The sequence below is a fragment of the Engraulis encrasicolus genome, chromosome 11 (genome assembly GCF_034702125.1).
Source record: "Engraulis encrasicolus isolate BLACKSEA-1 chromosome 11, IST_EnEncr_1.0, whole genome shotgun sequence".
NCBI lineage: Eukaryota > Metazoa > Chordata > Actinopteri > Clupeiformes > Engraulidae > Engraulis > Engraulis encrasicolus.
The window spans coordinates 25,366,423-25,378,922 of NC_085867.1; the positions used below are offsets into that span (position 1 = coordinate 25,366,423).

Below are 12,500 nucleotides of genomic sequence, written 5' to 3' on the forward strand. Positions count from 1 at the left end.
TGCATTAGCGATGTGGTAGGTGCATGTCTCAAGTGTAATGAAAATGATGCCCGAGTCACTGCGAGAAGTGCTGTCAGTGCCATTGTCACACCATGACACCTGTATACGTAGACATGGACTTGGACGGATGCGTAAGAGATAGGCTGAGGTTCCTGTGTATGTGCGTGTGTGTGTGTGTGTGTGTGTGTGTGTGTGTGTGTGTGTGTGTGTGTGTGTGTGTGTGTGTGTGTATGTGCGTGTGTGTGTGTGTGTGTGTCTGAATTCATGTGGGTATGTATACATGTTTCCTGTATGTGTGTGTGTGGGTGAGCCAAGAAAGGTTCCCCTCTGTTGGATAGGAAAGACAGACTGGCTCTCTCCTGACATCCTCATCCTCCTCCACCACCTCAGTCATACTCACCTGTTGGCTTAAGAGGAGGGCGAGAGGGGGGAGTGGGCCGCACTGGCACCCCTAAGGTGTGTGCAGAACACAACACACAGGTGAGGAGCACACACACACACACACACACAAATGGGAAATGGTCAATGGACTGCATTTATATAGCGCCTTTCCACTCCTTAGAGCACTGAATGCGCTTTACATTGTATGCTTCACATTCACCCATTCACACACCAGTGGCAATGGCTGCCACGCAGGGTACCACCCTGAAACTGGGAGCCACTTGGGGTTAAGTATCTTGCTCAAGGACACATCGATGGGGTCAGGCAGAGCGGGGCTCGGACTTGCAACCTTCTGGTTGCAGAAGAGGCTCCTCTACCACCTGAACTACCACTGCACTATACACACACGTCCCAAACTGAGAATTATGAGTAAAAGTATATTTAACATGGGATCTGTGGTCATTTGTTTTAGTGTTAAAAGTAGCAAAGGGCCTCCACAGATGTTGTGTGTCTGCTGGAGGTTTGACCAGATGCATACGGCTCCAAAAATTCTAACCTCATGGTTTAAGTGAGTTAAGGGTAGCAATAACGGCAGACAGGCTTCAGGCACTCTACTATAGCTGTGAAAACACTGTGACCTTCAGCCTCCTCAAGATGGAAGCAGTTGTAAAACCCTTATGGAAAAAGAGCACTCTTTATGCATTGGTACTAAACAATGATAGGCCCACATTTACAGTAATCTACCATCCATTGGTAAAATGATACAGAAAATTGTTTTTAACCAATTATCTTCTTTTCTAACATCAAATGACTAACTAAATTTCAATCAGGTTTCCATGCCAGTCACAGCACTGAAACAGCTCTTACTAACGTTATTAATGACGTACATCTGAACTCTAATGCTGGCAAGACTTAGACTAAAGTGCAGCGTTCGATAGAGTTGATCATGCCACACTACTTCATAGACTGGAACACTGGGGTGGTTTTACTGGTCAACTGGGACCTTCAGTCTTCTCATCATGCCATAAAAATAAAGTTGCTTCGGAGCGAACATTCGAAAACACTAGCCAATTCTAAAAACTAGCCAATTCTTTTGAATGTATTTTTGACGCCACTTGACTTGACTTAACGTAACGTAACACATCTAATCCAAGTGTAGCCCTAGCCTAATAGTCAGTCTTTCCGTGCCCACTTTCCTTCTTTTGTACAGTTTTGTACAGCTCTTTGCCCCAATGTAGAGGGTGGTGTGCGTGCATTGGTTGTACATGCGAAGTCTACTCGAGATTTGTGTCCCGGCTGTCTCCTCACTCTACCTGCCGATACGAATCAGTGTAGTTCGACCTGAGCTGAAAGCCGGTACGCGGCTCGCGCACTACACTTCGTGTAGGCCACTCTTAAAAGCCAGACGGAGGTCCTTTAATTCCTTGCTGCTGCAGTACGCCACTGAAATGAAACAATGGGCCAGTGCTGTACAATACAGTAAGTGCCTTTTTGGGTAAGAGCCCCAGCTTGTGGGCGCGATGGGGTTGGGCGGTTGCGTTGCATGGCATGGCATGGCATGGCTGCGTGGAGGAACAATGGCATGGAGATGGGATGGGATGGCATGGCGTGTAGAATGGGATGTAAATGGTTAATGTACTGGTATTCCTGTGGCATGTCTAGGCTGTAATCACCGTGCTATCTGGGACGAGACATTAAAATGATAGAGCGTGCGAGCATGCATGCAGGCAGGCATAAATCTGGAACCCCCCCCTCCCCGCCCCAAAGTGTCACGGGCATGCACGGAACAAGCTTATAAATCATGCAGCTGTCTCCACTTGAAAGCCCCAAATTCCACAGAAAATATGTAAAAACTTATATGATTGCGAGACGAAAAAACATAAACACACAATTAAGCAATTAATCTTGCTCCGCAGCATGTGGGGGGGCTGGGGCTCTGTGTGTGTCTGCTGGATGGGGAGCACTTGTACAAACTGGGCCCTGTTTGTTTGCACAGGGCCAGAGTTGGCTTTGGAAGACTCTTTGGGTAAATATGATGAAAAGGGCCTCATTATTAACTCAGCCCAGGCCAGGAAGCTAACGGCACAGGAACCAAAATGGCTGCCCCCTTGGTCAGCGATGAAACATCACGCACGGTGCACAGCACACACACATAGGACTCTGGTGAGTCACTAATGAAACATCACGCAAACACAGGACTATAGTGAGTCTCTGTTGAAACATCATTCATCACACACACACACACACACACACACACACACACACACACACACACACACACACACACACACACACACACACACACACACACACACACACACACACACACACACACACACACACACACACACACACACACACACACACACACACACAGCTGTAGCGTAGTGTTTCTCAACAGGGGCTCTTCCACCCCCCAGGGAGCATTACATAGTCCTTAGGCCTTATGATGAGGTCAAGGAGACGAGGTCGAGATTTGAGGTGAAGGTTTGTTCAAAAAACGTTGAGAACTGCTGCTCTAGTGAGTCCCTATAGTAGATGGACCAAGACTCATATCTTGTCAGTTCGTTGGTGGTAATGAGTGGCAACTTTATTTTTGCCGATATAACCCCCTGACAAACCCATCATTCAATATTTTGGCTGTTGCCACCCTCAAAACTTGCACATTGATTTATAAAAATTACAACAAAAACTAGCCGACCGAGTGACATCACATCAATGCAAAGTGAACGGGGCAGAAAGCAGCTAGCGCGCATGCTACCCGGAGCCGTCAGATTTGATGGCAAAAAGTTACAAGTTGGGGTAAGTATGCTCAAACTTTCAGAAGTGCTCTTTTTCACTCTTAGTGTTAGTGTTCGGTTGTCCAATCTTCACTAGGCAATGAGAGAAAAATGTCAAAAAGAGTACAGGTCTGTTCCCTCAAAGCAATAGAGTAATGATGTGTCGGGGGTAGATGAATTCGCCAAAAAACTGTGTCAGTAAAGAAATGCAAGCTGTGCTATTTTTTCCAGTAACAGCAACATGGTCAGGAATGAAATGCCCACGTTGTTTCAATGATTAGGTGAATTATCTGCCTATGAAAAAAAGCCTGATATGCAGATAAATATTCTCTTTTCAACTTTGATGGGCAGAGACTTCCCATTGACTGTCCATTATGTGACGTCATCCCCAGTCTTTTTTATTTTCATTATTTTTTAAAATCAACGTGCAACTTTTCAGGGTGGCAACAGCCAGAATATTGCTTTGCATACTGTCAGGAGGTTATATTAATAAAATCAAGTTGCCACTCGAGAGTGACGATATCTAGCCCTCAGTCTACTAATGAAATCTAATGCACACACAGGACTGGGGGGAATGGAAGGCAGGTTGTTTGATTGTGGGAGTGGGCTAGGAGAAATCCTACATTAGGGAAAAGTACACAAAAGTACATAACACTTACTGGACTGGTTCCTCCTCATCTGAACCTGAAAAACAAACAAAAGAAAGACAGAAATCAGACAGCTGTAATACATAATGCATAACTACCATGACCACCAATGATGCAACTGATACATTAGGCGTCAGACACACCAAGGCCAAACGGAACGGAAGCGAGACGAATGAGGTCTTTCTGCTTCGTTTCGGCCGGTGTGTTCTACTCTGCCTTTCACACTGACGGTGTCGGCGTGCGCGGCCAGTCCTGTTCAAGTAGGGTCTGTTTCAGCAGTAGAACATGTCAGGGGGGCACGACAGCCAGTGCCATTATTGTTTGGGTTTCTGTTGGTTTGTTTGTTTGTTTTTAGTGGACTATCGAAGAGGCATGTCCATTGCAGCATATTCACCAATTATGCAACCACCAATTACTAATTAATTTATGGACATTAAATGTTGTTACTCTACCTGACGTCTGAGCCCAAAAAGACGTCCTTCACCAACACACACACACACACACACACACACACACACACACACACACACACACACACACACACACACACACACACACACACACACACACACACACACACACACACGAACAGGAACGTGTTTTAGCCAATCAACGTCGTTGGCAGGCCAAATTCACAGTGGCACTGGAAATGAAACCAATGCTCGCAGACACACACACACACACACACACACACACACACACACACACACACACACACACACGCGCACACGCACACACACACACACACTACACACACACACACACACACACACACACACACACACACACACACACACACACACACACACACACACACACACGTTAGTATACAGTGCCACATAGAGCTGAAGCCCGGCGTGCTGTGCTGTAAGTCCCAGCCAGAGGCAGAGGAAGGCAAATGGCTACAATTACAGCTGCTAGGCCACACACCACACCAACCATCCTACTGTAGTAAGAACACACACACGTACACACACACACACGCACACACACGCACACACACACGCACGCGCGCGCACACACTGTACTTACAGAAGGCAGGGAGGGCAAAAGATGGAGAGACAGAGAGAGAAACAAGAGGGGAAAAGAGAGAGAGAGTGTGTGTGTGTGTGTGTGTGTGTGTGTGTGTGTGTGTGTGTGTGTGTGTGTGTGTGTGTGTGTGTGTGTGTGTGTGTGTGTGTGTGTGTGTGTGTGTGTGTGTGTGTGTGTGTGTGTGTGTGTGTGAAAGAGGGACGAGGTGAGGAAGGACGAGAGAGAGACACACACAGGCAGAAAGCAAAAAGAGAATAGGAGAGAGTGGAAGAGGAAAAGGAAGAGAGAGAGGAAGAGGAAGAGGAGAAAGAGAAAGGAAGAGAGGGAGTGAGAAAATAATGTCATACACACACACACAGTAGAAGATGCAATCCATACATGTGGCATGAGCGAGGGACAGAGAAAGACGAGAGGAGAGAGAGAGAGAGAGAGAGAGAGAGAGAGAGAGAACAGGAGAACAAATGAATGAAGGAAAGGAAAAAGAGAGAGATGAAAAATGGAAAGAAAATGTTTCTGTAATTTGTACCATATGACACGGCATTCATTATCCGTACGGTTTTAAACTTGAGAACATTTAACCCTAAACACATCTGTCAATATGGGGCAGCAACGAGAGAAAGAGAGAGAGAGGGAGAGAGAGAGAGAATAAGAGAGAGAGGGAGAGAGGGAGAGAGAGAGACAGAGAATAAGTGTGAGAGAGAGATCAATGAAGCCTCTGGTGTTCGGACTCCCGTATAAGCAGGAAAAAAAAACGGTCAGGCAGAGTCAAACACTATTTTGACCAATCAAAACACGGCTTCGGAATGCCTGACGGGGTAGGAGCAGTTTGATTGGCCGCTGAGCTGCAATCTAAATAGAACCTTCTTGACAGGATCTCTGCCTTAAAAATATGCACAAGAATAAACTCCGGGGGCTCGGAGAAGTGAGGAGTGCTCCTTCTCTTTCTTTTTCTTTCTTTTCTTTTTTCAAACTAGATTTTATTGCCTCATTCTCACTCCTTTCCCGCCTCTGTCTCGGGCGTGAAAATATTTGAGAAGTTAAGCCGTGGTGTTTAGAAAACTCATTTATTACATGGACTGGCCTGGGTTCAAGCAGAAAGCTACATAAATACCCGCAATGGGGGCAGTGAGAGAATGACATAGAAGGGGAGAGAGAGAGAGAGAGAGAAGAGAGAGAGAGAAGAGAGAGAGAGAGAGAGAGAGAGAGAGAGAGAGAGAGAGAGAGAGAGAGAGAGAGAGGTGAAAGAAAGGAGAGTGTGGAAGGAGAGATGGGTGCTACAGAACACTTGAAAAAGTGGAGAAGGCAAAAGCAAACATTTGCCCGGCAAACACTTTACCACGAACACACACTCGCACTTTAGCCGGCGTGTTTTTGTAGAAATGCATCATTTTCACCATTTACAGTACATGAGTCAACACTCACGCATTCATACACAGTCTTAGAGAAATAGAGAGAGAGAGAGAGAGAGAGAGAGAGAGAGAGAGAGAGAGAGAGAGAGAGAGAGAGAGAGACTGGGGCATGAGGGAAAGGAGGGAAGGCGGGGAGGAGGAAGGGAAAGAAGGAGGGACAGAGAGAATTTAATGGATGCTGGACTGGAAGTAAAAGTGTGAGTAAGAGAGAGTTGAAAGAGAAAAAGAGGAATGTGTGGAGAGAAGTGTGGATGGAGAGAGAGAGAGAGAGAGAGAGAGAGAGAGAGAGAGAGAGAAAGGGAGAGAGAAAGAGAGAGAGAGAGAGAGAGAGAAGGGCATAAGTACTGTAAGCTTGTGTGTGTGACGTGTTTGGTTCAAGAGAATAAAACTCATATGGACTTCTGTGACGCAGGGAAGACCAGACTTGCACCCCACACACACACACACACACACACACACACACACACACACACACACACACACACACACACACACACACACACACACACACACACACACACACACACACACACACACACACACACACACACACACACACACACACACACAATAAGGACCAGAAGGGGAGACAGAGAGGGAGAGAAATGCAAAAAAGATGCCTACTAGAGTCCAGTACAGACACTGATTAAAGCAGAGAGGAGAAGGACACACACACACACGCACACGCACACGCACACACACACAAGCGCGCACACACACACACACACTCACACTTCCTGCCGGAACCCGCATACAGTACACACACAGGAAGGCACATGGACCTATTTACCAACAACACCCAGATGTTTTTGTGCACGTAGACACACACACATGCACATACACACACATGCACATACACACACATGCGCACACACACACGTACATACACGCACATTCACTGTGCTAAACATATGGAACAGCCCACTACCCCCAGTGATCTGAGGACAGCCAAGAGGTTCTTCTGAGGTGTGTGTGTGTGTGTGTGTGTGTGTGTGTGTGTGTGTGTGTGTGTGTGTGTGTGTGTGTGTGTGTGTGTGTGTGTGTGTGTGTGTGTGTGTGTGTGTGTGTGTGTGTGTGTGTGTGTGTGTGTGTGTGTGTGTGTGTGTGTGTGTGTGTGTGTGTGTGTGAATTGAGAGGCCGATCACTGTCCCTCTGGCAGCTGGGACACACACACACATTTTGCAGAGCAAAGCGAAATTTGTCATTCATTCATACGAGGCAAACGAAGAGGGGGCTAAAGAGTGAAGCGAAAAGTTTGAGATGAGTTTAATCTCATGCTAATCAGGAACGATTTTCAACGGCGGCGGGCAATCAAATCAACAACGCGAAGGTTTCACGTGATTTGACTACGGCCTGTTGACTGTTGAGCCATCATAGTGGAACACTGAATTTCACCCCAATTCACTCATTTCACTTCCAAGTGTGGCTGGCGTGAGGCGTGTCAATGGCTGAAACACCTGACTGGCTACCGGTTCGTATCACGATGGTGACGACCAGAGGCATGGAAGTAAGAGTTAGGCTAATGCCATTCACCTCAGTGCACACAGAACACCATTGACATAGTTCCAAAATAGTTCCAGGAAGTGAACCTCAAACACAGGAAAGTGTGCCCAAATGTGGGGGGCTTACCATGCTGCGCCACTGAGCTCCCATTTTATGTCATCTTTGCTTGTTATGTAGTGGTTCTTTATTAGTCTCTGGCGAAAAGAAAGCCGCTACCTACAATTATTGGAATGTCTGTGAATCATGTCACAAACCGACTTGCTGTACCCCAGTTATCACAAATCTGAATTCTATGGCTCTGGTGACGACTAGCAACACTAGGGTCCACCACCCAGCTGCAATGGCTGATGGGTACAGGCGGATCAGGTCAGTGCCAGTAGGCACGATCGTGACGAAGCAGTCCTGCTTTTGCTAGGCAGTGGGCATGCACACTTTGCCAGTTTGATGCATTCTGGTAACCACAATGCATCAAACTGGCAAAGTGTGCATGCCCACTGCCTAGCAAAAGCAGGACTGCTTCATCACGATCATGCCCAATGGGACTCCACAAATCCCCTATGGAAATTAGGATATCCAACCTTATAATCCACGGTAAGAAGGGTGGCACCATTACTGCTTTGGTAGCAGTTGCTAGTGCTAAGTAACTTCAGAAGGAACCGGAACAAGCAGACCGGACATGTGGGATAAGGATAAGCATTGAAATGGGCGGGGTTAGAGGGTGGAGTTACAAGGTGGATAAAGTCTTTCTGCCATGAGAATGACATGCTCTCTTCCATGCCAGAAAATGTCAACAGTTGTGAGGTTGTGGTCGGGGTTAAGGTAAGGGTCACAGCCAGTGACTTTTGAGTGATGTGAAGACCTTTACTGGGCTTGTAAAGTGTCATCTGGCTGGGAGAAATGCCTTGCTTTTAAAGAGGTCCCCAGGGCACAAATAGAGTCATGGACTTGCCTGGTGCAGCAAAGCAATGCATGAGGAAATGTTGCCCCCTAGTGACAGGAGAAGAGAAGAGAAGAGAAGAGAAGAGAAGAGAAGAGAAGAGAAGAGAAGAGAAGAGAAGAGAAGAGAAGAGAAGAGAAGAGAAGAGAAGAGAAGAGAAGAGAAGAGAAGAGAAGAGAAGAGAAGAGAAGATCTGACAGAAGAGGAGGTGACAGGACAGGACAGGAGAGGAGAGAGGTGGAGAGGAGAGGTGGAGAAGAAAGGAGAGGAGAGGAGAGGTGGAGAAGAAAGAAGAGAAGAGGAGAGGGGAGGCTTTGGAGGAACCTTATCCCTAAGAGTGTGTGTGTGTGTGTGTGTGTGTGTGTGTGTGTGTGTGTGTGTGTGTGTGTGTGTGTGTGTGTGTGTGTGTGTGTGTGTGTGTGTGTAGGCGTGCGTGCGTGCGTGCGTGTCTTACCGATGCGGATGGCGATAGTGTGATGTTTCCTATGGAGGCCTTGAGCTGGTCTATGGTGGCCCTCTGCTGCTCACTGCTGTGCGTGTTGCTCGCCGCCACCGGCTTGATCTCCACGTGGAAGCGGCGAGGCTCGTCCTCGTCCTCCGAGTCACTCGACGAATAGAAGGAGTTCTCTTTGGCATGTGCAGAATGGAAGTTAAGGAATGAATGACTACAACACCAACCTCATCATCATGCCTTCGCTTTCTCGTTTAATGAGTTCTACTTCACATTTTCCAAAACTTTTGCCAACCCAGCACTTAACAACACAGCACTACCTTTTGGGATGACGTGCAGGAGTATGTTTGGCTATGCGTATGTCTAAGACATAAATAGAATAGAATAGAATAGAATAGAATAAATAGAAATCTTGACAATGTTTTGAGGAGCCCTGCTGTACTCCAAAAGCAGGGGCTTTCAAAATGTGGGACGGGGGCAAGTTGGTTAAAAAAAAAAAACAAAAAAAAAACAGTATAACAAAGCAAAATAAATAATCGAAAATAAACTAAACAATAAGCTTAAAATGCAGAATCGCATTAAATAATCGATTGCATCTCTGACCATAGTACTATAAACGTTATTTTATATATCCCAATGGGGCACTGACACACAGGTATAGACTATGGTCATAAAAGGGGGTGCACAGAAAGAAAGAAAAAACAGTGTGGCATGACTTATGTAAGTGGGGTCCTTGGCTAGAATCTACCGACATATGGGTCATGGTAAAATTTGGTAACCCCTGCTCTAAAGGACCACATTCCGTTAAAAAAAAGAAAAAAGGAAGTGATTTCTACATTGTTCCAATCGGTTCTTCTCAACAAACAGTCATCACCCGCTGTGACGACTGTTGGTTGAGAAGAACCGATTGGAACAATGTAGAAATCACTTCCTTTTTTTCTAAATAATAAAAAAAAGCATCCCTCCAGGGTACAATATTGGGAACCCCTGTATTGGGAGTGTAAGACCCACGTCGTAGAGAGCCCCATTTTACAGTGCCCCTGCTTTGGTGCTCACACGCACCATGTCGAGTAGTGCGAGGGACCTCAGTCAGGTCATTAAGCTTCATTCGGTGGGGAATCAGTACCAGCCATGAGGGCATGTACAATAACATGGCCATTCTCCATGAAAGCTGATGTTTGTTTGTTTGGTTAGTTGTTGAGAAGATGACGGGAACACTGAGGTAATCACCCCCCCTTTTTTAAGTATCCCCTTTGGGTACTTTGTTGGGCTACCTTGATGTAGAGCCCATGGACCATGTTGGGAGCCCCTTGCTCGGGGCCGGTGAGACCCAATTTGGGAATCCCTTCCTTGCTTAGGGAGCTCCGGTTCTCCCGCAAGAACCATGTGGGGAACCTCTGGTTTGGATTCTCTGGGGTGAGGTACACCCTGCCAAAGAGCCAGTGGGCAGTGTCCAAAGGACCACACTGGGTGCTAAGCAACTCTATTCTACTGTAGCTGCCTGTTGTTAACCTGGTGAGGAGCCCTTGTGTACTGCGAAGAACCACATTCAACACACTGGGCTCCATTCAGTTCAGAATGTGTTCCAGCCGTGAGGGGATGTGGTCATCCTCATTCAACCCCCAGCCCAGTGTCAGCAGCTGATGCTCATTTGCTGTTACTGTGAAGCTGACCCCTCTGGTCTGCACGGAGGATGGACAGACATGCGAGCACGCAACGCATGCACGCGCGCAAGAACACAAACATAAGCACACACACACAAATGGGCAGATCTTTACAGCATGTCAACAGCATCTGAAGGTCATAACATGTTTGTTGTTCTCATCCATTACTCATCTAAAAAACTTCACTTGGTGAGATATCAACGTGACTAGTATGGTGGAATCCTGCTTTGGGTACCCATTTTAAGGGGGCAGACGCATCTTTGTCCACCTGTCGGACTTGTTTCTTATCGTTCATTAAGACTAACCGCACAAATACACCTAGCCCGACAAGAGCGAGGCGAGCGACGGAAGTAATTGACGGGAGTAATTAACTGAGTCGCGCGACAAAAGTGATTCTGGAGGCTAAAGGCGACTCGCACGCCGAGAGCGACAGTTGGAAGTTGAAATCCTTTCAACTTTCTATGACGCGGTTCGGCGACCAACCGCTACAGCCAATGACTGTACAGAGGTCAGTGACCACAGCCAATGGGAATGTTTGAATGCTTTGCCTTCTGCTTGTAACGGACATACTGTAGTCGCTTCAATCGCTCTTGCTGCACAGAAGCGATTCTCTGTCGCTTCAATCGTGTCGCGCTAGGTGTATTTGTGCGGTAACGTTCTGACAAGCGTCTTCATCAAGAGTCATTAGTCTTAATGCACTAGAAATAAATCACAAAAAATAATCATCCGTGTGGCACCAGATTCTCTCCATTTTTAGTTTTTAGATGCGTCCTAGCATCTCTATAACAGGGTATATCTGTCTGTCGGTCGGTCCGTCTGAAACGCATTCTTTAAATCGGCCAAAACACTATCTTGGCCGCCATCGGGCGCGTCTTTGTCCGCCTGTCGGACTTGTTTATTTGGGGATGTAATGTAACTTGGTCTCCCCCTAGTCTCAGATGTAACTCACACACGCAGGCACGCACGCACAAACACACATGCATACTGCACACACAAACACACACACACGCGCATACACACACACAAATGGCCAGATCTTTACAGCATGTCATGAGCATCTGAACGTAATAAAATGTTTTTCTCATCCATTACACATCTAACACCATTTCAGTGGGTGGGAAATCAGAGTGTCCAATGCTTTGTGCTGACATCCTGTCCTCCTGACTGCAGGAGTGTTTCATGCTTTCTGTGTGCGTGCGTGCGCGCGTGCATGCATGCGTGTGTGTATGTGTATGTGTGTGTGCGTGCATGTGAGTGTGTGTGTGTTTTTTTAAGGATATCATTCTCGTTCTGCTCTGGGCGTATGCAGAATCCCTCCTCGTCCACCTGTGGCACATTCTGCAGAGAAAACGGGCAACAGAGAAGGCTCAGACATTAACAAGCAGTGTGCACACGCACGCACGCGCGCGCACGCACACACACACACACACACACACACACACACACAAACACAGGTGTGCAAACACATAGGTGCGTACAAACACACACACACACACACACACACACACACACACACACACACACACAGGTGTGCAAACACATAGGTGCGCGCACGCGCACACACACACACACACACACACACACACACACACACACACACACACACACACACACACACACACACACACACACACACACACACACACACACACACACACACACACACACACACACACCTATGAGCTGTATGGCATGA

At 46.9% G+C, this 12,500-nt stretch overlaps 1 protein-coding gene across 5 annotated transcripts in view; it reads right to left on the bottom strand.

The window, feature by feature from the left end:
• fcho2 (FCH and mu domain containing endocytic adaptor 2) overlaps window positions 1-12,500 on the bottom strand; it is a 113,079-nt gene that overhangs the window by 32,179 nt on the left and 68,400 nt on the right. For 4 of the 5 annotated variants that reach the window (XM_063210273.1, XM_063210272.1, XM_063210271.1 and 1 more), the window contains 4 exons: window positions 12,083-12,142; window positions 9,144-9,323; window positions 3,821-3,845; window positions 401-451 (listed from right to left, as the gene is read on the bottom strand). In XM_063210273.1, the coding sequence (XP_063066343.1) occupies window positions 401-451; window positions 3,821-3,845; window positions 9,144-9,323; window positions 12,083-12,142 (316 nt within the window). The remainder of the gene's footprint in view (window positions 1-400; window positions 452-3,820; window positions 3,846-9,143; window positions 9,324-12,082; window positions 12,143-12,500) is intronic. The other variant, XM_063210270.1, reaches the window with a different exon arrangement.